This window comes from Coffea arabica, chromosome 3c (genome assembly GCF_036785885.1).
Source record: "Coffea arabica cultivar ET-39 chromosome 3c, Coffea Arabica ET-39 HiFi, whole genome shotgun sequence".
Lineage (NCBI taxonomy): Eukaryota > Viridiplantae > Streptophyta > Magnoliopsida > Gentianales > Rubiaceae > Coffea > Coffea arabica.
In genome coordinates, this window is record NC_092314.1 from 6,564,125 (window position 1) to 6,590,944 (window position 26,820).

At 34.8% G+C, this 26,820-nt stretch overlaps 1 protein-coding gene and 1 pseudogene across 1 annotated transcript; both read left to right on the top strand.

The window, feature by feature from the left end:
• Positions 1-1,544: 1,544 nt before the first annotated feature.
• LOC113734418 (chalcone synthase 2) lies at positions 1,545-4,458 on the top strand. The gene is made up of 2 exons (XM_027260953.2): positions 1,545-1,818; positions 3,289-4,458. The coding sequence occupies exons 1-2, from the start codon at positions 1,641-1,643 to the stop codon at positions 4,284-4,286; spliced, it is 1,176 nt and encodes a 391-aa protein (XP_027116754.2). The 5' UTR covers positions 1,545-1,640; the 3' UTR covers positions 4,287-4,458.
• Positions 4,459-5,604: 1,146 nt separating this feature from the next.
• LOC113735466 (chalcone synthase-like) lies at positions 5,605-12,541 on the top strand (annotated as a pseudogene).
• The last annotated feature ends 14,279 nt before the right edge of the window (positions 12,542-26,820 follow it).

Sequence of the window (26,820 nt, forward strand, 5' to 3'; positions counted from 1 at the left end):
CAAAGTCGGAATGAAATTGCATATCCTCTTCCAAAATGAGTTTTTTAATATTATATTTCGAAATAGGTTTCAAAGGTCACAAAAAGTTTGAAGTAGGAGCGTCAAATGAGATTTTTTAAAGTCTCAGAGCACTAAATAAATAAAACTATCAGAAATCTGAGGAGAAATCTCTGAAATTATCCCTAAGAACAAACTCCTTTAGTTTCTTGAGTCCATATTCCTTCTACTGATTTCGTCCTAAAATTTTCATCATAATGATTGCCGGAAAATTATTCTTAGGCAGAACTCTTGATTGGAATCTTACGTTAACATGAACACATATGCCTGAAGAAGTACATAGGAAGCTATTTTCAACTCTAAAAATGCCTCTGTTTTTTTTTTTTCTTCTTTTTTGAAGTGTTTGTGGAGTTTCAATCACTACCTAGTCAACGCACTTAAATATCCATCTATTAAAATAGAGAGTCTTTATTCTAACATCATGAAAATTGCTGGTTCTATGGCAGAACAACTTGCATTTAACAACAGAATGCAGCTTTTCGGAGATAACTCCAAAAACATAACTACAGAGTAATTTCCTTTTAAAAAAAAAATAAGTAATACATTTTTATTTTTTTATATATATGTTGTCAATACAAATTAGCCGGATTTTTAAGAAATTAAAACTATTTTATTTGCTTATATCATCATTACATTTTTCAATAATCTTTTGATCTCACATACATCTCATCAAAAAAGTATTACAGTATTTTTTTTAATACAAAATTATCTTCAAATAAACTACTATCCACACACACACTAACCAAGAACATATCTTATAACTGTAATGAAAAAGGTTATTCTTATTAGGAACAATTACTCAATGCTGATACTTGAACAACATTTCTGAAATAAGATTACGAGAAAGTCACCATCATTTCTTGGACCAGCACAAACAAATTATGACATAACAAGGGATGTATACTAACATATGCTTAGATTAGAAGAAACTTACATAGAGCAAAATTTGAACTTAAAAAACCTCTAACTCATAGATTTTCAACCTTGAATTCTTATTAGACCAAGACTTATTTAAACAATATTAAGCAATTAAACCATTAATGAAATACTAGTAAAAAAAATAGTAGTAATACTAGTGAACCAAAAATTTTTTCTTTTTTGTCCTTCCTCTTCTCTTCACACCCTTTTTATCCTCAAAATTCGGACCGTAAACCTGACAGATAGCATGAAAAACTAGTAAATCAATTTTTTCTCAAAAAACCACCATATCGAAATAGGTTTATTATAGCTTTATTACTAGCTTGTGTGTTGATTGATGACACTAAGGTCCAAACATGGCAACAAAAATTGAGAGTGTACGCAGGGAAATTGGAACTCGGTGTTAGGTACCAAATTTCGGGGTCATGTAGATGGTTTGAGGGGCAAGTGCAAACCACACGAAACTATCACGTGCGGCCGGCAACCTTACGTTCGCTAGGCATGTGATTCTAAGCTACCATTATAGTAATTACCCCATCTTCGAGTACTATATATACCAAACCATTTTGCAGACTTGCACAGCCACAACTTCTTCCGGAGCTACAAAGCTAGCAGCTACCTGCAAAAGTCTACGTACCTTAATTTTTCTCTTTTTCCGAGCAAAAATGGTTACCGTCGAGGAAGTTAGGAGGGCTCAAAGGGCCGAAGGACCGGCGACGATCATGGCCATCGGAACAGCTACGCCACCAAATTGTGTCGAGCAAAGCACTTATCCGGATTATTATTTTCGCATTACTGATAGTGAGCATAAGACTGAGCTCAAAGAAAAGTTTAAGCGCATGTGTAAGTATATATAACCCTTTTGCTTTTGTGATTAATCTGTTTGATTGATCATAATCTCTTTTTTTTTTTCTTAAAGAAAGTCAGCCAAAATACTTGGGCTTTTTTTTCGGTTGAAATTTGTACACGTAAAACTTGATGATCACCTAGGGTGTCTTGGTTAGATATTTAGACATGCATTAGAGTTTAGGAGGCTTAGAAATGCATGGTCTCGAATATTTTGCATAAATCATTGATTGATTGGTTTTTTGTTGAATGTCTTGAAAGATATATATATATATATATATATATATATATATATATATATATATAGAAGATTGGAAAAACAAAAAGAAAAAGAATAGTGTGACTGATTTTCTTTTTTTTTTTTGGGTAAGTAAATGGTGGGAATGATATTAATTGCACCTTTTTCCCGGAATTAGGTGAAAGATGGAGGGGAGGATTGAATAACAGGGACTAATTGTTTCCTCCAATAAAAAGAAGTTAGTTTGCTGAAATGATATGAACCAGCTGCATTCTAGGTTCCATAACACAGTTTGAAGCTTCTGACTTCTGAGATCATTTTCCTTTCATTCCTTCATTTCGTTTTGCTACTTAATAGAAAAATTCTATGCATAAATCCATTCTAACCTGACCTCATTGGGTTTTCATTTTTCATTTTTTTTTTTGTAATAACTCACCTGCATTCTTGTAACTCTCATAATTACAGTGCCTTGAAGATCAGAAAAAACATTCGTACGTTGGAGTAAAACCTTAGAATTGTTATGGACCATGCATGATAGTTAGTAACTTACCTTTTCCTACTAATTAAAATAAGCTGTGTTTAGTTTCTTCTTTGCTGAAAGACACAGAAATTTTTGAATGATTGAGAAATATCCATATTGAGAGCTCAATTTACTTTAATGTCTAGTCTGCATACTTTAATACAGAATTTACAGCCTCTACCGCCCTTATAAGAACATTTCAACACTATCAGCATCTGAGTCCGTTGATGCAGTAAAAGAGACAAAATGTATGCTTTCAAGAGTGAAAATACCAAAGCATAAATGGAAGTTTTGTTTTTGGCCTTCCCTGGATTACAAAAGTAGGAACATGACTCAAAGGAAAAAGACAAAAAGAGAAAACTATCACATGATTTATGAAATATGTTTATGGAAGCTCCAGATTAATTGAAGAATTAAAAAGTCAGATTCTTTCTTGGTTAAAGGTTCATGCTAAGATGTGTGTTAATTTCTTAATTCTTTTCTTTGCAGATAGATAGGGTAGACACATATGTAAGCATACTTTTCTGATGGAAATTCGATATTGCCCCAAGTGGATAAAACTCAACTTTCTTGCATTAGAAAACGTATTCAAACTGTTCAACCATGATGACTTGATGATTCCTAAAATTCATCATCTAAGTAAGCAGCTGGATGATCCAAATTGGTTCTAATGAACTTTTTTTTTTTTTTTTTTTGAATTTCATTTCAGGTGACAAATCCATGATTAAGAAGCGTTACATGTACTTGACAGAGGAAATCTTGAAGGAAAATCCCAATATTTGTGCTTACATGGCACCCTCACTAGATGCTAGGCAAGACATGGTGGTTGTTGAAGTACCAAAACTGGGCAAAGAAGCAGCTCAAAAGGCCATTAAGGAATGGGGTCAGCCCAAGTCCAAGATCACCCATCTAGTCTTCTGTACCACCAGTGGTGTGGACATGCCTGGAGCAGACTATCAGCTCACCAAACTCTTGGGCCTTCGCCCGTCCGTCAAGCGCCTCATGATGTACCAACAGGGTTGTTTTGCCGGTGGGACGGTCCTCCGGCTAGCCAAGGACCTGGCTGAGAACAACAAAGGTGCCCGTGTCCTCGTCGTCTGCTCAGAAATCACTGCAGTTACATTCCGTGGCCCAAGTGACGCGCATTTGGATAGCCTTGTAGGCCAAGCCCTGTTTGGAGATGGGGCAGCTGCCATCATTATCGGCGCCGATCCCGTTCCCGAAGTTGAGAGGCCCTTGTTTGAGCTCGTTACAGCAGCCCAAACCATTCTTCCAGACAGTCACGGGGCAATCGACGGCCATCTTCGTGAGGTTGGGCTTACGTTCCATCTTCTCAAGGATGTTCCCGGGTTAATCTCCAAGAACATTGAAAAGAGCCTGAAAGAAGCATTTGAGCCTCTCGGTATTTCTGATTGGAACTCACTCTTCTGGATTGCACATCCTGGTGGGCCTGCAATTTTAGACCAGGTGGAGCAAAAACTGGCTCTTAAACCCGAAAAATTACGGGCTACTAGGCATGTGCTGAGCGAGTATGGAAATATGTCAAGTGCCTGTGTCGTGTTCATTCTTGACGAGATGAGAAAGGCCTCAGCCAAGGATGGATTCAACACCACAGGGGAAGGCTTAGACTGGGGTGTGCTCTTTGGTTTTGGGCCTGGACTCACAGTTGAGACAGTGGTTCTTCACAGCGCCACGATTCAAAAGTAATCATGTTTGAATCTTTCAATGAATATTCCAAATCTGTATTACTATGAAGTACTAAGTAATTTTTTTTTATGTGTGCCTTAAGTTTATGTAACAATCATGATGACAATAAGGTGTTACACCTTGTTCTGGCATATTTTGTCATATATGATATAAAGAACTTGATTTCATTGCATCAAGAAGTTCGACATATTCCCTAGTATTTCTTCATTGTTGTGATACACGATGACATGAGTTGGATTCAGAGCATAAACCATAGTGGATCAATTGTCTTGAAGGGTGTGAAATTATTTGTAACTTCATCTTTCTGTTGTCCACATGAAAGAGCATAAGACAGAAAAATGTCATAATCATGAGCATGATTCATCACAGGAAAATCCCAAAAGAGAGGCATGGCCACAGACTCAGTCTTAGATGATGCTATTGACAAAAAATGGGACTTGGAGATGAGGAGTTGAAAGGCTCAAATGCAGAAGATTCAATATACATATGATGATGCTGTATGCAATTATAGTCCACACAAAGAAAAACAAAATCCCGATCAATAAATATGCAAAATCAAAACATAAACACTTTGACTATGTCCTCTTCCACTAAGATGATAGTGATTGATTGCAGCAGCTTTCTTTGTGTCCTATATATGTGTTTGCAAGGCACAGGATCTATTAAACTAAAGGAAGGAAAACAATGCTTTGTCCACAAATTTACGAATCAACTTTGATCGGTTTGAGTGGCCCTGTCAACGTTCAGCCGGCATGTAAACTTGTTATATAGAAGCCCCTAAACTGGTACTATATGAACCAAAGCATTTCCCTAAACATCAATATTAGCAGCTATCACCTAAACTCCAGCTTACCTTTCTTTCTCCACCTTATTAATCAACCTTAAAAGTCTTTTTTAAGGCAAATATGGTTTCTTTTTATATTGCCATTGATTTCTTTTCCTTTTTGTTGTTTTTAAACTGGCCTGCATCTCTCGCTACACGAAGTGATCAGGAATGCATTCATAATCACAAAAACATTGGTTCAAGTGTGTAGAATTTATTCTACTTGCTGCATTGAGTCTTATGCTAGAGTTGCTGAACTATTTATTCAACATAATGTAGGGTTACTCAATTACCCAAAATACTTTTTAACTTCAGTAACTTAACTAATGCATAGATGACTCTGAAGAACAAGACAGAGACAATGTAAACAATCATGCAACAACGTTGAAGAAGAGATAAATATGTATTTCGTGCCAAAAAATCCAATGTATGATTTAAACAAAGGTTTCTTTCTCATGCTCGTTGCTTATTCATGGCCAACAAGTAATATTATGTATGAAACATGTATTTGACGAGTGTGTGATTGAGATTGTACCATATTCATCCAAAAATGGGTTAAAGATCATCGGAAGGAAGGTACAATTGAAATTAAGATATATTCAGGGTTTTATAGGCTTTTGTAGTTTTACAAAATTGGAGTTTGCAAATTTCGCGCACTTTCTGCTGCATACTTGACTGAGATGAATTATTCGTCTAAATCCAATTTAAAAAACAATAAAAACCCTAAGAATTTGCTTACTGTTTGGCTAAACTTTCATGTCAAGAAATAATAATTTCACGTCAATGTATTCTATATTCATGGTGTTAGTTCCACTCAAAATTTTCTTCATAATCAGGTGATGACGGAAATTAAAATTTGTGCCAAGTAGGTAAAATTTTGTTCATGCCACTAATAGACTTCTTCAAACTGCTCAAATATGACATTATAATTGCTTAATTGGTTTGTGGAAAAAGAAGTTTAGACTATCCAAATTAATACTAATGGATTTTTATTTTACTATACTTTCAAGTGATGATCAAAAGTGTTACCACAATGATAACATTAGGTATACAGATCTGACTTGACCAAATGATGAATTTTTTTTTTTACTACAAGTGAACAACGATAATATTAAGTATACAGATTCGACTAGATCAAATGGTAGATTTTTTTTCTTTTTTTTTAACTACAAGTGATGTTCGAACTTTCAACCTACAGTTCAAAGAGAAATTTAATCTTTTTTTGGTGGTGAGACAAAACTCGACGGTTGTTACGTGTACCTTTTTTTTTTTTTGTGTGGTCAAAACGTCATCAATTGTTACATTTACTTGGCAGAGGAAATCTTGAGGGAAAACCCCAATATTGTGCTTACATGGCACCCTCATTGGATGCCAGGTGAGACATGGTGGTTGTTGATTGTTGAAGTACCAAAACTGCTGCAAAGAAGCATCCCAAAAAGCAAATCACGATATGGGGTCAGCCCAAGTCCAAGATCACCGATTTAGTCTTTTGTACCACTAGTGGGGAAGACATGCCTGGAGCGGACTGTTAGCTCACTAAGCTTTTGGGCCTCTGCCCATCGGTCAAGCGCTTCATGATGTCCCAATAGAAGTATTTTGTGGGTGGAACGGGTCTCCGGCTAGCCAAGGACTTGGTGGACAACAACAAAAATCACTCAGAAATCACTACAGTACCTTCCGTGGTCCAAGTGACACGCATTTGGATTGTCTTGTTGCTCAGGCCTTGCTCGGAGATGGCACAGGAGCACTCTAATTGGTGCTGACCCTGTTGTTGTAGTTGACCGGCCCTTTTTTTAGATTGTGTTGGCAGCCCAACGTATTCTCCTGATTGTCACGGTGCTATCGATGGCCATCTACATGAGGTTGGGCATCCATTTAATCTTCTCAAGGATGTTCCCGGATTAATCTCGAAGAACAGTGCATGAGAGAAGCATTTGAGCCTCTTGGTATATCTGATTGGAACTCACTGTTTTGGATTGCACATCCTGGTGGGCCCAGGGACGAAGGGAAACTGCCCCCCTCCAATTGTTAAAAAAAAAATCTAAGTAAAATTTTTTTTATTATTATGTTTTGCCCGCAAAAAAATTGATCAAAAAATTCATTTTGCCCTCCAAGGGCCCAAACAATAATGTTTGAAAGTTATTTGGACTTGGTCCAAATAATAGAGAATTGCTACTATTTTTTTAACGGAGAATATCAGATTTAGTCCAAATAACTTACCTACTATTTTCTGAACTTCACAATTGCCGTTTTTTACCAATTCACCTCTTATTTCCTTCTTACAGAAAAGCCTCAACTCTCAATTCTCTCTTCGATCTCCAGTTTTTTTTTTTTTTTTTCATTTCAAAATACAAGCTAATACTCTATGGTAGAGAATTGTAACTCCTCAGTTCTCACCCGAATTTTTCTGCAAAAGTTGAAACGCGCGGCTTTGAAACTGGATGTACCAAAAGCACTGAAATTTAAAGCTATTACCATTTATCAGGTTAGTTTGACATTGCATTTATTTAGTGAAATGTGGGTGAAAAAAGTTTGCCCGCCAGTTGTTTGATAAATTGCTCGAGAGGGACTTGTATTGTTTTTCGTACTTGGCCTTCTGAATTCGGGTGATAAGCATTTATTTTAGTTGATTCTGAAACTAGTTTCCTTTTCCAATTTTCATATTAATTTTATTTTGAGGATCCTGTTGGCTTCTGACAGGGTGTCGAAGTCTGTACAACAATAAAATTAAACCTAATTGCCAGTTAAAATGACCAAACCCAATTTCAAGTACTGGAGCAGGGACTCTAGGTGTGCAATGGGTTACTTGATTCACCCTGTTCCCGAAGAATTTGGTTGATCCGATATACCCGAATGGAATGGTTATTTCTTTTCACAAATAATTATGAATTTGTAGACAGGGCAAGTAGGGTCGTATCCACAGGGACTGGGTATATTTGTTTCTTAAGAAATTCAAAGTAACACAGGGGGTGATTTTGTAGGAACGACGACAACCAAATAAATTCAAATAAGAAAATAAAAATAAATAACTGACTATAAATTAAACCACAATTCACTGAACTTAGAATAACAATAATTAAAGGCCTAACTCAATTAAACAAGGAAACAATTAAAAATAAAATAAAGTAGGCAACTAAAAGTCAAGTGGCAATTCACTAAAATCAAGGTAATATTAATTAAAAATCTAGCCAAGAAATAACTTCAGCAATGGTTCACCTAATTGATCATTGAAGCAAAGGCAATTCCAATTATTTATCAATAAATAGGTTATAACTACCAAACAAGCGATGGCAGTCAACCCCTCCTTACTGTGTCGGTGATCAAGGTACGCCCATTAATCACTGCTCTAATTGAGAAATAATCTTAGGTACGCCCGTAGAATTTAGTTCTCCAATTGCCTTACGTATTAGAGGAGCCCTATTCTAACCAAATAACGCACTACCAGGGTTATTTCAGATTAACTCGCGTATCCCCCTGACACGAATCTAATCGTGCCAGTTGTCACTATTTCAGGACAATTAAACAATTACGGATTTAATGCCCTAATTGACAATAGGTTACCAAATCAATTAATTATCCGGATCCAAAACAGTCAATTAATTAAATAACCATAAGCATAGCAATCAAGAAATATGCGAATACCAATAAATAAAAGAAAAGATTAAATTAAATCGATCTCACAATTTTTAGGCGAACCAGAACCTTCGTTGCTCCTTGACTAGAATTGGAAAATTAATTCATAATTGATGAACTAAACCCACCAGAAATTGTAAAGAAAGCCGCGGCCATCAATTGAGAGAATGCCCAAGTTCAATTCGGTCAAAGCAATAAATCACAGCAAAGTTGCAGAGTATAATTTACTGTCCTCACTTGTCGGCTCATGCGACGGAAGAAGGAAAAAAAACAACTAAAAGCTACAAAGGGAAGGTCAAGGCTGATGCCTCATTTTCCCTCACATACGTGAGAATGACTACTCTAGGCTAAGCAAAGTCAAAAAGTGAAGCTAGCTACAAGACGAAAAGACTAAGACTAAAGCCAGCTCTCCTCTGCAATTCCTATATTTCCTATCTAAGTGCTTACTCCTCCTGTGCGGCGTCCGCCGCACGAGAGAAAAAGAAGACTCTGAGGTTTGCTTTCTTTTCCCTTTTTCTAGTTGCTGTCTTCGGTCAAAATTACCAATAAGGTCTTGCATTTTCTTGTTTCAAGAATGCCCTTGATTGCCTGCTATTTGAACTCTTTCCTGATAATTATCAAATTGGCACTTATTATGGTATTTTCGTTCTACTCCCTGAAATATATGCAAAATATCAAAAGTGAGTAGAATCTAACAAATAATCCACATTAGGTCAGATAATAGGGGAAATTAATAATAAAATAAATGATAAAATTGCAACCTATCAGCTTCCTTGGATGATGGCCAGGCTTTTCTATCAGGCTGAATGGCCGAAATTTGTAAGGGAATTAGGGAAACCAGTCTTTTGCATTGGTCAAATTCCTATCTCTATAGGCCATAACCAGTATTTCTCAATCAATTTTATTTCGATTATAGGTTGTTGTTTTGTTGCAAATATAGTGGTAATGGCCAACAGGACAATTGATTCTCTTTTCAAGAAAAGACGTCTAGAACCAAGTGGCAGTGGTGAAATTCCTTGTCCTCTTCGTGATTCTTCTCCTAAGCATCAAACAAAGAAATTTTGTAGAGCTGAATCATTAGAGTTTGATATTTCATCCATAGAACGTGATCCTGGAAAGCGAAAATCCATTTGGGAATATCTGGAGCATCAAAGGGATGAAGTACGGAGAGCATATATTAAGTTTGGGCCATACCAACCTGAGCTTCCGATTGAATCAATGGTTGTTGACAAGAAGGGCTGACATTTCCTTTTCTCTTGGTATAAATTGTTTCCAGATTGGTTGGAATTTTCTCCAACAAAGAATGCTGCCTTTTGTCTTCCTTGCTCACTTTTTTCCAAGCCAACGGATCGTTTTGGATTAATGACCTTCACAACTAGTGGATTTAGATCATGGAAGAAGGTAAATGATGGAAAAAATTGTGCTTTTTTAAATCACATTGGAAAAGATCCTAACTCATCACACAAAATGGCAATGCAATGCTATCATGATTTGGGAAACTCATTGCAATATCTTGATAAAATTATTGAGAAGCAAATTCTGAGCAGGTTGCAAAAAATCGGTTGCAACTTCAAGTTTCCATAGATGCTGCAAAATGGTGTGCATTTCAAGCGGTGGCTTTTAAGGGTCTTGATGAAAGTTTAGATTCTAACAATCGAGGTAATTTTATTGAGTTGATCAAGCATGTGTCTTCTTATAATGAAAAAATGGCTGTTGTGGTCCTTGATAATGCTCCTCGAAATGCATCTTATACTTCTCCTACGATCCAAAAGGAGATATTGTCCATTTGGTCGAGCAAGATACAAAAGTATATTCGAGAGGAAATTAGTGATTCAAAATTTTCTATACTTGTTGATGAGGCTCAAGATAGATAAAAAAGAGAGCAAATGGCTATTGTTCTTAGCTTTGTGGACAAGCAAGGCTATATTCGAGAGAGATTTTTTGACATTGTTCATGTGCACGAAACCAATTCCTTGACTTTGAAGAAGGAGATATGTGATGTCCTTTCTTGCCATAATCTTAGTGTGCAAAACATTCGTGGCCAAGGATATGATGGAGCTAGTAACATGCGTGGAGAATGGAATGGACTGCACGCATTATTTATTCAGGAGTGCCCCTATGCATATTATATTCACTGTTTTGCTCATCGACTGCAATTAACATTGGTAGCAACATCTCAAGAGGTAATTCCTGTGGAACAATTCTTTACATACTTATCTCTTCTTATAAATTTAATTTCATCTTCTTGCAAACATGTGGACCAACTGAGAGTTGATAGAGCTGCTAGAATTGCTGAATTGATTGCTATTAATGAACTTGAGACTGGTAGGGGTCAGAATCAGATTGGTACCTTAAAACAGCTAGGGACTACAAGATGAGGGTCTCATTTTAGTTCTATCTGTAGCTTATTCACAAAATATGAAGACATTTGCTCTGTCCTAATTGATGTTATCAATTATGGAAATACATCAACTCAAAGAAGTGAAACTGACAGAGTTTACGATTTCATAACATCCTTTGATTTTGTTCTTGTTATGCATATGATGAGGGACATTTTAGGATTTGCACAATTACTTTCTCAAGCTTTACAATGCAAATCTCAAGATATTTTGAATGCCCTTAAATTGGTTTCAGTAACAAAGGATCGACTTCAAAGTTACAGAGATAATGGATGGAATGAATTGTTCACCAATGTAAAGATATTTTGTGATTCACGAAATATAGAGATGTCTGATATGAATGTCATTTATAAAGCAGGTCGAGGAAGAATTCGAAAACAAAATTATCCAATTACCATGGAGCATCACTACAGGATTGATGTATTTTTGGCAACGGTTGATTGTCAAATACTTGAAATGAAGAATAGGTTTAAGGAAAATGTAATAGAGTTGCTTATTCTTAGTTCAGCATTGTACCCCAAAGATAATTTTCAGGCTTTCAATATTGAACAAATTTGTCAACTTGCAAACAAGTTTTATTCAGCTGACTTCACAGATCAAGAGAAGTTACACTTAAGAACTCAATTAGAGTTTTTCCAGATTGAGTTTTCCTGTAATTCTCAGCTTCAAAATTTGTCATCACTTCAGGAGTTGTGCCAAGTGTTAGCAAAGACAAGAAAGTCAATGTGCTATACTCTTATTGATAGATTGATTCGTCTTATTTTGACTCTTCCTGTTTCAACAGCTACAACAGAGCGTGCATTTTCTGCTATGAAAATTATCAAGGCTTGCTTGCATTCTAGGATGGAGGAAGACTTTCTTGCTAACTTTATGATAATGTATATTGAGAAAGAAATTGCTAGAACTTTTGATATAAATTCAATCATTGATGACTTTGATAAAATTAAAAGTCGTCGTGCACAATTTCATATGTCCCACACAGTCAAATAGATTTGTAAATATGATGATATTTTCGTATATGTGAAGCGTATAAGTAATTTTCATTCTATATAAGTTTGTTTCTAATCTTGTGGTATATATGTTCACATTATTTTTTTGTAAATATATTTCACTTTCATTGCTATAGCCTCGCCCCCCCCAAAGTTAATTCCTAACTCCGCTATTGGGTGGGCCTGCAATTTTGGATCAAGTGGAAGAACAACTGGCTATAAAACCTGGAAAGCCACGTGCCACAAGGCGCGCTAAGTGAGCATGGGTATGTGTCAAATACATGTGTCTTGTTCATTCTTGATGACATGAGAAAGGCCTCAGTCAATGAAGGCTTAGAATGGGGTGTGCTCATTGGTTTTGGGACTGGAGTAATTGTTGAGACATTGATTCTTCACAGCGTGACAATTTGAAAAACAGTTATGCTTGATTTGATGACTAGGTTTCAAGATTCAAAATGAATGATCAAAATTAGGGATGGTAATTTTTGGCATGAGCTGAACCTAACACAAAATTAATAGATTTGGGTTGAAACTTCGCTAGTTAGGGTTAGAATTGGGTCGAACTAGATGAATTCAAAAAAGAAAATAAGTGGAATTCATGTCACCCATGTGTTGATTTGGTAACTCGTTTATGAATTAAAAATAATTTAATAAATATAAAAAATATTTTATCTGACTAAACTAAGTTAATCTTTTTTTTTTCCCCCAAAGGCATTCACCACTTGATCCCAAACGATTTTGTTTAACTTGTGTGAAGTTGGAATTGTTATGTTTGGATAAATGATGTATAACATTATTTTCTACTTTTAAAGTGTTTTAATTTATTTCATATCTGACTTGGGATAAACATTTTTACAGTGTTTTAATTTATTTCAGATCTGGTTTGAGATTGTTTTATTGAGATTTTTATTACTGATTATGTAAATAGTCTTGTGCGGAATTGATTCCGTTAGAAATTATAGCGGTAAATTAGTAAATTAAAATTATGTTTTGGATCATTCGGGTGATCCGCCAACCTAAAAATTTCGTATTCGGGTCAGGCATATTGACTCGTCGCGGGTTAACGGGTTGTGTTCGGTTCAATGGGTCTCCTGTTATACCCGAATCTTGACCTAATCCGCTAACCCGTTTTTGATCCAATTGCCACCCCTAACCAAAATAAAGAAGTTTGTAACTTGGTATTATGCATCTACTTATTGTATGTATTTTTCATTATTAATGATCTATTGCCTTATTCCCGGACCTTCCAATGTTTCAAGAAGCCAATATAACAGTCACGACATTGCTTTATAAAGCACAAGACTTAGCTTAAACAAAAATTTCAGCACTTGTGTAGTACCTTACTTTCTTTAATTTGTTTTCATTGATCATTGATTTGTGATAGCTTGTGTGTAGAAAAAAACACGATTTTGACTGAAATAATTTCAGATTTTGACTGATATAATTTCAGAATCTAAATGAGATTGAGTTTAAAATTTGAGGCTTTATATAGAATTTTTACTAAAAAAAGCACCAAGTTTTCAGTGTCAATTTAATCCAATTTCTTTGTAATTTCGCCATTTTTTAAATTTTAAGAAGGGCTGTTGGTAGTTTTTCTATTTTGCCCTCACTTTGACGGTCATTAATCATTGGCAAAGAGAGATTACTAATTAGGTGGTTTAGCCAGATAAGGATCCAATTCATTACAACAAAATAGTTGAACGCATAGTTGTCAAAATCGCGATCCGGATTGTAAGATCGTACGATCCTACGATCCGGATAACCAAAATCGATCCGGATCGTATGCAGAGTCACAAATCATATTAATCTTTGCAGGATCGCATAGAATCGTAGCAGGATCGGTAGGATCGTGTAGGATCGTAGGATCGGTAGGATCGTACGATCCTACAATTTTTTTTGTAAATTTTTGAAATACAAAGCTCCATTTTGCAAATAAATGAAAATATTTGTGGTATATTTGTAATTTATCAAAGAATTGCAACCTTTAATTGCAATTAAGAGCTTTTGGTAGGATCTTACGATTCTACGATCCGATCCTACGATCCGATCCTGTGAAACTAAAATCGATCCTACTTAGGATCGGTAGTTTCAACTTGAACGATGAAACTGGCTAAGAACAAAGTTAGGGGAATATCTTGACTTTACTAAAACAGTTGAGGGACTATTTGTGTCATTTGCTCTTATTCGGGATTTCATTTACAAAAAATGAAAAATGTCCATGTAAGCAGAAGAAAGGCCTACGATCGTGTGATTCATCTATTAGGCATTAGCCAGGCTTTGAAGAAATTGAAAACAAACGGGAGTGCGCTTTAGCTTGGAGTTAAATGGCAGAAGGCAACTCTTTATTATCCGTTCAACAAACTCAACTTCGTCATCGTGCAAGAGGGCGCGCTCAATCATTGCTTCCTCATCAAGGCCTGGTAAAGATCTTGTCACCCTTCTCATCACAAACAAGACAAAGGGGAGATAAGTGACATATTACATCTCAAGCAATTAAAGAACAAGATTATGAAACATTGCATTTCGTAAATGTTTTGGCCAACATACAAACAAAAAGAAAAGTATAGGAAATCCCAAGTGGAGGATCGTAAAAGAGTAGTTTATAGGTTGTTTGGATAGAAGTTTATTTGGATGATTTATTTGAGATAATTACTGTGCACTTTTTATGATGTGATTTATGCGAGATATTACTGTGCACTTTTTAAAAGAAGCTCTCCTGTAACAAAATTACTTCTACACTTTTATTCCATGGAAAGTCCGTACAACTTTTTAACTTATACTAGTTAATAATAGCTACTTACGAGCTACATTTGGATTAATTGTTTTTGGAGGTGTTTTTGAAATATTTTACTGTAATAATGTAGGTGAAAAATTTTTACTGTACATGAGGCTATTTTTTATGTTTTTAAGGTTGTTTTTTATGTTTTTGAAATTGTTTTTGTTTGTGTATTACTGCAACATTATATATGAAAAATTTGTTTTTCAAAACATAACCAATCCAAACGGAACTTTAAGTAAGAAGTTTTTGAAATTTTAAGCTCCATTTCCATTAAATTACGAACCGTCCAAATCGATTAGTTGATGTAAATTTTTAAAGAGCAGTGGTAGATAAACCTGATAATTGAGGATATTCACTTGGTTTTATTAGATCAGTATATTCTCAATGCACTTTGAGGTTCAAGAAAGACTAATAAACTTGAGCATCGTTTAGCTCATTATGTAAAAATTGCCTCCCTTTCTGAGACTCTGTGAAATTTCCCTCCAAATTTTGTTAAGCAAATTGTACTGGACAATATCTAGCAATCTCATTAATAAGATTTTTATTTCATAAAAAATGAAAAAAGTGACATACAGGCAGATCCCAAACTCTAACGCGTCCAAATCCTTTTTTTTTTTTCTTCTAACAAACTTTAACAGTTTTATATAAACACTTGATAGCACAAGGATTAATTACAAAAAGGGATCATTGCCCTCATTTCCTTCTGTGCTAAATCTATCAGACATCTTGGAAAATCTTGTTCCCATTCAACATCATGCACTAACTTAACAGCAAATTGAGCTGGTGTATGGCTGATTTCATTTCCTGATCTAGGTATAAATGCAAAACTACAACTTTCGAAGCCTGTTCTGAGTTCCTGCACGTCTTCCAGGATAATTGCAATGCTGTAATCAGTAATTGCACCTGTTTATCTGATCCATTACTGATTTGCAGTCTGTATGGACTACCATTTTGGCCCATCCTGCATGTTTAGCCATCAGCATTGCATTCAAAAACTTGGCGGGTATTTTACATACGTGCAAGCTAAAAAATACCGAATTACACCCGTTCACTGCAAGTATACAGATCAACTAGTAGTTTAGGGTATATATCGGGTCGATCCCACAAGGAAGAGTGAACAATTACTGGTATTACTAAAGCTTCTCTATTATTTAGACTATCAATGAATTATAAGAAATTTAACCTACTGAAATTATACAAAATAACAAATAAAAGCTCCTTAGGTTGTGGTATCCCTAACTACTCATGCAAGTGTTATATTTGGATCATTGAGTACTACATCTAAGCTAGTTATGGTGTAATTTCCTTATGCATTTGAATCCTACTTTCGTAGTGAATCAATTATACTAATAACCAATCCATATCTATTCTCATGGTTATGAAATTAGTTACAAGTTCATTTCTTCAATGAAATTACATGAAATTAATCACCAAAACCCCATAGGTGCACCTCTACTCTCGTGAGTGTACTCCCCATGTTTAGCACTTATTGAACTAATGTTAAATCTCAATTTTCATTGCAGAAATAACACCTTAGATAATCACAATTAATGGTACCAGATTAATCATGATTTAAAGAGCCAAAGTGCTAAATAACTTGCTCAAATACTAGCAATCAAATAGCCAAATAATAAACACTAACAATCATAGGAAGTTCAACCAAACCCAAGGCATAAACTTTAGAAACAAATAATAAACATAAATTCCAGAACTTGCATTATAACCATAGTTAAGAATCCAATACAAAAGATAAAGAATTGGAGTAGAGATAACCCATGTCACTTGAGCTTCAACTCCTCCTTCTTCATCTCCATCTTCATCCTAATCTAGCTATTATACAAGAATGGATTAACTACACTTACTACACTATCCTACACTAAGGAAATGAAAGAACTACATTTCTGCACTTCAAGTTCTCTCCCGTATGATAATGAATGAATGGCTCTCTGTCTCTGCATATAAACTCATGAAAAGTTCCTCTTCTCCCAGTCCAAAATTGCTGCTATGATTCTTCAAATCTCATTTTGTTAAGATAGTCAAAAACCATTGTTTTTGACTTGAAAATAAGCCATATTGTCTGCCATTTTGTCTTCTGAAGCATGTGCACCGAATTCCCTTGCATCTTATAGCTGGAAAGTGGTATGAACACAAGGAAAATGGCTGAGTCAAATTGCAGAATTTCGGCCAGAAAACGCGCCTACACAAAACGCGGTTACAAGTCACGTTTTGTGTACTCGCGTATTCACTTTGGCCTTACTTAATCTGCGATTTTGTCTATCATAAAGGCCGAACTAGCTTTTGTGTAAAACACCAAAGTTGTAGCCCTTTGAGTTAGCTTTTCAATGCTTCAAGAATCATCCAAATTGGAGCTTTGTAGCCTGAGATATGACTGAAATACTATAGACTGGTCGGAGCTCTGTTTTCCACTTTGGACAGCTGAGTTGAATTTCGGTATTTCAACTTTTGGACTATGAAAACGGCTGAATTGGACTTTGATGTCTTCATACCAAATGTAGATATATCTCTTAGCTTCAAAATGGTACCAAGATCACCTTAATCCGATCTGTGTAGCTCCAGATATAGTCAAAATACCAAAACGTGTCAGAGTTGTTAAACCTGACTTTTCTTGCATTTTTCCTTTTACACTTCATATTTTTTTTTTCACCACTTTAATCCATCTTCAATCATCCAAATATCTTCCCAATGCACTTCATTTGATGATTGAATCATTAAACCTACAAAATATGAAGTTTTTTTACCATAAAAATCCATAAAATGCAATGTTTAGCCATTTTAACATAAAATGTAGTTTTTTTACCAAAACCTTAGTTATTTTAGTTATAAAACTAAATAATCAAACCAAAATTAACTAATAAAACACACTAAAAATACGTAAAATAAACTCTTATCAAATACCCCCACACTTGAATCATTGCTTGTCCTCAAGCAATAAGAAATACAAACCAACCATGATCCAAAAGTTGAAAATAAACATATGTAGCATTTCAACTTCATTTCCTCAAAACAAAGTAAATAACCATTATGCAATTATTCAATTAAATTCAAGTACTCATAATATCAAGTAAAGGAGAGCCAATTATACCGTAATTATAACAGGTTCAAATCCATTTTTCATCCTTACCCAATCTTACAAGTAAGTAACTTATATGGTCAATAATATGCTTTCTAAACCCATGATCATCTTCTTATTTAATTTAAAGAGGGATTTATTTATATAATATAGCTAATATTACTTAAGTTGTGAAAGTATATTTTTACGTGAGGATCAACATTTTTAGATGAAGATCACCGGTTACTCAACACTTCACATACTCAAGTTGCTTTGCATACTCTTAATTCAAGTACCGTTTTACGCGAAAGTCGACATTTGTAGATGAAGACTTCCGGTTACTAAGTACAAGAATCATTGGAGTAGAATAAATAAATTTTTTTTTCTTCTTTTTTTTTCATTTTTTTTCTTTTTTTCTTTTTACAGCAAAGATAATAATAAATTCCTCAAAAGAATAATCATGAGAAGAGTATTGCACTTATTGACCATATTTATCACTTAACTTATAAAATCAAATAAAGCGAAGAAATTTCATCAAATATGCAAAAAAAAAATATAGGCATAATTTTCTCCACTTTAAAAGATATACTTTCCTACAAATGCAAAAATTATAATCACATAATAGTCATTTCCAAGTTAAATGAGAAAAGAAGTGCTTAAACCACATATATTTATCTCAAATGTAGAAGGAATTTGAACTACTAATGGTATGGAACTTTGTTACCCCTTTGGATGAAATTTAAATTTTTAAAATTTTTGGGGCAAATTTGCAATTTTGGACAAGATGTTAGAAAAATTTTGAATTTTAACACAAGTCCAATATTTGCAACTAATAATTCAATCACATACAATGTATATAATCTCAATTCTTCCCCCCACACTTAAACATGCACATTGTCCTCAATGTGTAAAAAGGGAAATTAAGATGAAGAAAGTAATACTCCCCTATTGTTGTGATTGAATATGAAGCTTCAAGATCCATTGTCCGTGTATCTCCAACGCTTCATGAGTTCCATTGGATAACCATTAGTGATGTAAACCTAAAAATGGAAAATGAGAAACAAAAGTGATAACAAAGGCTTAAGACATCAAAACGGCGATCCGTAACTTCAAGCCCTTGTTTTGGTGATGTACCTATAAAAAATACAATAAGCAACTCAAGGTACAAGAAAATATATGAGAAAAAGAAGAAAAAGAGAATCAAGGAAGCTGCATTTTCGCTCAGAAAACGTGACTCATCAAAACGCGCCACCAAGCCGTGTTTTTTGAAGTCGCGTTTCTTCACATATCTTGCAGGATCGAAAACGCGGCTATGCTTAAAAACGCGATTTAATGTCACGTTTCTAAAGGCGCGTTTTCAATTTTTGATCAGGCTGGAAAACGCGACTTGGTAGAAAACGCGACTTTCTGTCGCGTTTTTAAGGCGCGTTTTCTTCATTATAGGCGCAGAATTGAAAACGCGATTCTATGAAAACGCGATTCACTGGCGCGTTTTTTTTTAGAAAAACGCATTTTCTGCTGCGAAATTTAGCAGAAATTTAACTTAAGAATAATTACAAATGATACCCCAAATTTTCAAAATGCATCATAGATCATTTGTTTGCTAAAATTCTCAATGCATGCACATGTAAAATGATCAAAATATGCATTTTAACCCCTTCTAACAAATCAAAAACAACAATTACTCAAATCGAGGGGTTGAGTTCCTTGATCAAATTTCGCCTTTTTCACCTCATTTGGTCACTTTTGCTTTCATTTCCAATACCTACAAATGAAAAACATCAAAATAACTCAAACTCATACTGTAAACATAAAATCACCCCAAAATAACATAAATAGCTAAAAATATATATATATATATATATATATTGGGTTGCCTCCCAATAAGCGCTTTTATTTATAGTCGTTGGCTCGACTATTGAACCTCATTATCAAGGAGGCTTGGTTAAAGAATAATCCACCATTTTAGGTCGTGGTGGATCATTAAAAGGTGACTTTATAGCAAAAGCCACATGATCTAATGATGTGAGAAATAGAAGTGACTTACCTAATCCAAGTGTTTCATAAATATTACCTTGAATATGCACCACTTGAGAACTTACCAAAAGAAATGTCATGAGAGTATCTTGGGCAGGAATACCTTTAGAACCTATACTTTCAATGCACTCCTCAAGAGGGGTGAAAAATGAGTCATTAAAACTCACCTCTTGAGGTTCAAAGTTAGTTCCAACAATATTATCATGTGAAATGGACATTTGCTCATTGAAACACAATTGAGATTCATCATTTTCATCAAAATGCAACCCATTTTCACATACAACATTCCTACCATTCATGCTAGGATCGTTTTGCAAATTATTAGAGAAAATAACTTCACACAATGCATTCAATTGCTCATGTATTCTACCAAAGTGAGAAGCTAATTCATCTATTCTTTCCTCAATCCTATCAAAACGGTCAGAAGTTGCATTAGCTAATTTTTCTAAAGCTAACTCCCAAGATGGCTTAGAATCATTAGCTACTTTTTCTATTGCCAACTCCCAAGATGGTTTTGATTCATATTGGACACATTCAGATTGGTAATCATAAAAATATGAAGAATTACTATAAGTAAATTGATTATCCCAACCATAAGCAGGAGAATTGCTCCAATTAGCACTATATTGATCAAAACAAGGATTGTAATGCTCGAATTCATAATAATAATCCACATTTTGTGCTTGCATACATGTATTAGTAGCATGATAACCTCCACACAAGTCACAAATCACATGATAAGAATTAAAAGCAGTAACATTCCTCCCTTGCTCAATTTCATGCTTAATTGTGTCCATTTGAACTTGTAACATCATAACATCAAATTTAGCCTTTAAGCACCTTAAACCATCTTCAAAAGACATACATTCAGTAAATTTTTGGTTACCTCTGTTGAAGGAGCTTTGCACTTGATAACCATCCATTGCCAATCTTCCACTTCTCAAGCATTGTCCTCCAAATTGACCTATCCTTCTCATCACCTAAAATTACTTTTAAACAATTTAAGAGCAAAATTAGTAAGAAGAATAGGTGATAAAACACATACACATTTAAAACACTAAAATAACAGAAAACAACATTCACACTATAATTAATAAAATGTCTAAACTAATAAAGTTGCTCTTCACACCGATATTGCCAAATCTTCCCCGGCAACGGCGCCAAAAACTTGGCGGGTATTTTACATACGTGCAAGCTAAAAAATACCGAATTACACCCGTTCACTGCAAGTATACAGATCAACTAGTAGTTTAGGGTATATATCGGGTCGATCCCACAAGGAAGAGTGAACAATTACTGGTATTACTAAAGCTTCTCTATTATTTAGACTATCAATGAATTATAAGAAATTTAACCTACTGAAATTATACAAAATAACAAATAAAAGCTCCTTAGGTTGTGGTATCCCTAACTACTCATGCAAGTGTTATATTTGGATCATTGAGTACTACATCTAAGCTAGTTATGGTGTAATTTCCTTATGCATTTGAATCCTACTTTCGTAGTGAATCAATTATACTAATAACCAATCCATATCTATTCTCATGGTTATGAAATTAGTTACAAGTTCATTTCTTCAATGAAATTACATGAAATTAATCACCAAAACCCCATAGGTGCACCTCTACTCTCGTGAGTGTACTCCCCATGTTTAGCACTTATTGAACTAATGTTAAATCTCAATTTTCATTGCAGAAATAACACCTTAGATAATCACAATTAATGGTACCAGATTAATCATGATTTAAAGAGCCAAAGTGCTAAATAACTTGCTCAAATACTAGCAATCAAATAGCCAAATAATAAACACTAACAATCATAGGAAGTTCAACCAAACCCAAGGCATAAACTTTAGAAACAAATAATAAACATAAATTCCAGAACTTGCATTATAACCATAGTTAAGAATCCAATACAAAAGATAAAGAATTGGAGTAGAGATAACCCATGTCACTTGAGCTTCAACTCCTCCTTCTTCATCTCCATCTTCATCCTAATCTAGCTATTATACAAGAATGGATTAACTACACTTACTACACTATCCTACACTAAGGAAATGAAAGAACTACATTTCTGCACTTCAAGTTCTCTCCCGTATGATAATGAATGAATGGCTCTCTGTCTCTGCATATAAACTCATGAAAAGTTCCTCTTCTCCCAGTCCAAATTTGCTGCTATGATTCTTCAAATCTCATTTTGTTAAGATAGTCAAAAACCATTGTTTTTGACTTGAAAATAAGCCATATTGTCTGCCATTTTGTCTTCTGAAGCATGTGCACCGAATTCCCTTGCATCTTATAGCTGGAAAGTGGTATGAACACAAGGAAAATGGCTGAGTCAAATTGCAGAATTTCGGCCAGAAAACGCGCCTACACAAAACGCGGTTACAAGTCACGTTTTGTGTACTCGCGTATTCACTTTGGCCTTACTTAATCTGCGATTTTGTCTATCATAAAGGCCGAACTAGCTTTTGTGTAAAACACCAAAGTTGTAGCCCTTTGAGTTAGCTTTTCAATGCTTCAAGAATCATCCAAATTGGAGCTTTGTAGCCTGAGATATGACTGAAATACTATAGACTGGTCGGAGCTCTGTTTTCCACTTTGGACAGCTGAGTTGAATTTCGGTATTTCAACTTTTGGACTATGAAAACGGCTGAATTGGACTTTGATGTCTTCATACCAAATGTAGATATATCTCTTAGCTTCAAAATGGTACCAAGATCACCTTGATCCGATCTGTGTAGCTCCAGATATAGTCAAAATACCAAAACGTGTCAGAGTTGTTAAACCTGACTTTTCTTGCATTTTTCCTTTTACACTTCATATTTTTTTTTTCACCACTTTAATCCATCTTCAATCATCCAAATATCTTCCCAATGCACTTCATTTGATGATTGAATCATTAAACCTACAAAATATGAAGTTTTTTTACCATAAAAATCCATAAAATGCAATGTTTAGCCATTTTAACATAAAATGTAGTTTTTTTACCAAAACCTTAGTTATTTTAGTTATAAAACTAAATAATCAAACCAAAATTAACTAATAAAACACACTAAAAATACGTAAAATAAACTCTTATCACCATCCTGCATGTTTAGCCATCAGCACTGCGTCTGAATTCATATGTTACTGATTCGTCATCTGGGAAAATCGTACGCGTGGAAGTAACCCTTTAATTCCAAACAAAACTCCAAATTTTCTCCCTCACCCCATCACTGGCTCCCTTTTTTTTTTTCTTTTTTAAGTACAAGTGAGAGTTTGAATTCAAAATTAACCGTCTTTCCTCCAACCAATCACTGGCTTCTATTCTACCTACTTTCAACATTTGCCCCAACCCTTTCCTATATGGTGATCAGTTACACTGGCAATTCAAATATCTCGCAAGTTTGTGTTGGAAACTTTTCAAAATTTGTATGATGTACATATATGTAATTAATGTATATTCATTAATTTTTGGTACATGTATAGTATTGTGAATGTTTCTAAAATGTACATTCATTTATGAATGTATTCATGTATATGAAAATTATTGAATGAAAGGATAGATTCATGTTTTGATATAATGATCATGAGATGCATGAATTAAAGTGCATGAATGTGTACACAATACTTTGAATCTATTCATACACAATACTTTGAATCTATTCATACAAGTGTTTAATGAGGTCTTTTGTTTCCCAAACAATCTTCCTATATAAAGAGGCCAAGTAGAGAGTGGTTTGCTGCAGAAAATCACTTTCCTACTATCCTTACTCTCTCAAACAGCACTCCTTAGTTCACAAAGGGTTTGTTTTGCTTTGTGCAAAAGGTTAAGACAAACAAAACTTCATCTTATCTTAAAGGATATTTGTCCAAGGTTATTGCACGTTATACCGGACAAATAAAGCCTAAAGGAAAGTGGTATCTATCACGATTTGAAGCCAATTCTTGTTACAACATTTGCTAGTCATTTACAATTTACCCAACAATCTTTAGGCTTTATTTATACTCTACAATGGCTGGTACCTTGAAAGATTTGGCATCCAATATTGTCAAGCTCGAGAGGTTTGATGGAGGGAATTTCATTCGTTGGCAAAAACGTGTTCGTTTCCTTTTCACTGCACTCAAAGTGGTCTATGTTTTGACCACACCAAAATCATTGATCAATCCCGATGAAGAAACTCTTGAAGACATCCGAAACCGTCAGAAATGGGAGAACGACGATGAAATATGCCGTGGTCACATCCTCAATACCATGAGTGACAACCTGTTCGCTGTCTACCATTCAATTACTACCGCCAAGGAACTTTGGGATCGATTGAAGTCCAAGTACATGCAAGAAGATGCTACAAGTACGAAGTTTCTTGTCTCGTCTTTTAATAATTATAAAATGGTAGATAATAAGTCTGTTATGGAGCAATTTAGTGAGATTGAAAGGTTTCTTAATCACTTCACACAACACAATCTACACATGGATGAAGCCATTATTGTTTGCTCTATAATAGATAAGTTACCACCTTCTTGGAAAGATTTCAAAAGAGACCTCAAACATAAGAAAGAGGATATCTCTCTTGAGATTCTTGCTAAATCTCTTCGAGTAGAAGAGGAAATTCGCATGCAAGAAAAGAAGGATAGTCAAATCCTTGAAGAGAACAAAGATTCTACTTCAAAAGTGCATGTGATTGAAGAGAGGTAAACTGAAAAGTCTCAAGGAAGCAAGAAGGGGCAACAACCCAAGAATCAATCCAAGAAAAGAAAGAAGGGACAATGCTTCTATTGTAAGAAAGAGGGACACTACAAGTCCGAGTGCAAGATTTTTCAAAACAAGAAGAAGAAACAAGAGTCTTCCCAAACCACAAACAAAAATCTTGCAGCAATGATATCTGAAATCAATATGATTGAAGATGATTTTGCTTGGTGGGTTGATTCTGGAGCTACGCGACACGTGTGTAACAATAGAACGTTCTTCAAATCCATGAAACCGGTGGATGAAAACGCCGTTGTTTACATGGAAAATTCTGCTACAATTCCGGTTCAAGGCATTGGAGAAGTAGAATCAAAATTTACTTCCGGAAATGTTGTAACCTTGACAAATGTGTTTTATGTACCGGAAGTTAGGAAAAATTTGGTGTCGGCTGGACTGTTAAATAAATTTGGCTTTAGACTTGTGTTTGAGTCTGACAAATTTATTTTGTCTAAAGGTGGTATGTTTGTAGGCAAGGGTTATCTTTTTAATGGGATGTTTAAGTTGAATGTACTTGCTATTAGAAATAATAAGAGTGATATTATTTCTGCATACTTGGTTGAGTCTTCTTTTGAATTATGGCATAATAGGATTGGTCATGTTAATTACAAAAGAATGCATGAAATGATGAGACTTGATTTGCTGCCATATTGTGAAAAGATTGAAGGAAAATGCAAAACATGCATGCTAACGAAAATCACAAGAAATTCGTTTCCTAAAGTTGAAAGATCATCTAAAATCTTGGATCTCATTCATAGTGATGTATGTGATTTGCCTGGTACTCCTACTTTGGGTGGTAAAAAGTACTTTGTGACTTTTATTGATGATTATAGTAGATACTGTCATGTTTTCTTATTACACTCAAAAGGTGAAACTTTGCAAAAATTTAAGGCATACAAATCAGAAGTTGAACTTCATTGTGAATCCTTTATCAAATGTCTAAGGACAGATAGAGGTGGGGAATATTATGATATTACCTATTTTGAGTCTGTTGGAATAAAACATGAGGTGACTGCTCATTACACACCACAACAAAATGGTGTAGCCGAAAGGAAAAATCGTGTATTGATAGAAATGGTTAATGCACTTTTGTCAAAATCTGGTTTAAATCAAGGATTTTGGGGTGAATCCTTGTTAACGGCTTGTCATATCCTAAATAGAGTTCCTAATAAAAGGAATTCTATAACCCCTTATGAATTTTGGAATAAAAGAAAGCCCAACCTAAACTATTTGAAAGTTTGGGGTTGTAGAGCTGTTGTAAAACTCCCAGAACCTTAAAAAAGGAAATTGGGAGAAAGAGGTGTGGAGTGTATATTCTTAGGATATGAACAAAATAGCAAAACATATAGGTTCATGGTAATTGAACCTAATGATTCAATTTCGGTTAATACCATAATTGAGTCTAGAGATGCTATTTTTGAAGAGAATAGGTTCACCTCTATAAAAGATGTTATTCCAAAATCAAATGAATTGACAAAAGATGGTGAAAATGAAACCATTGAATTGAGAAGGAGCAAAAGAGCTAGAAAGTCAAAAGACTTCGGTTCGGACTTTTATATGTATCTAGTTGAAGGAACTAGAGATGCAGTGAGCAACCAAATCTCATATTGCTTCAATATTGTGGCTGATTCCAAGACCTATGAAGAAGCAATGAACTCACAAGATGCTTCCTTTTGGAAGGAAGCTATTAATGATGAGATGGACTCAATCATGGGTAATAAAACCTGAAAATTAGTAGACTTACCATCTGGTTCAAAACCAATTGGTTGTAAGTGGATCTTCAAGAAGAAAATGAAGATCGACGGAACTATTGATAAGTTCAAGGCCAGGTTGGTTGCCAAAGGGTTCACACAAAAGTATGGTGTGGACTATTTTGACACATATTCACCAGTAGCTAGAATTGCTACAATTAGAGTGCTACTTGCTATAGTTTCGATCCAAAATTTAGTCATTCACCAAATGGATGTTAAAACAGCATTCTTGAATGGTGATTTAGATGAAGAAGTATATATGGAGCAACCCGAAGGGTTTGTGATACCTGGTCAAGAGCATAAGGTGTGTAAACTTGTAAAGTCTTTA

What these genes read in the sequence shown, in the direction of transcription:
- LOC113734418 (XM_027260953.2), top strand. Translation starts at nt 1,641, where the DNA reads ATGGTTACCGTCGAGGAAGTTAGGAGGGCTCAAAGGGCCGAAGGACCG. An exon ending in AGAAAAGTTTAAGCGCATGT is followed by an intron (nt 1,819 to 3,288) that starts GTAAGTATATAT and finishes ATTTCATTTCAG; the next exon opens with GTGACAAATCCATGATTAAG.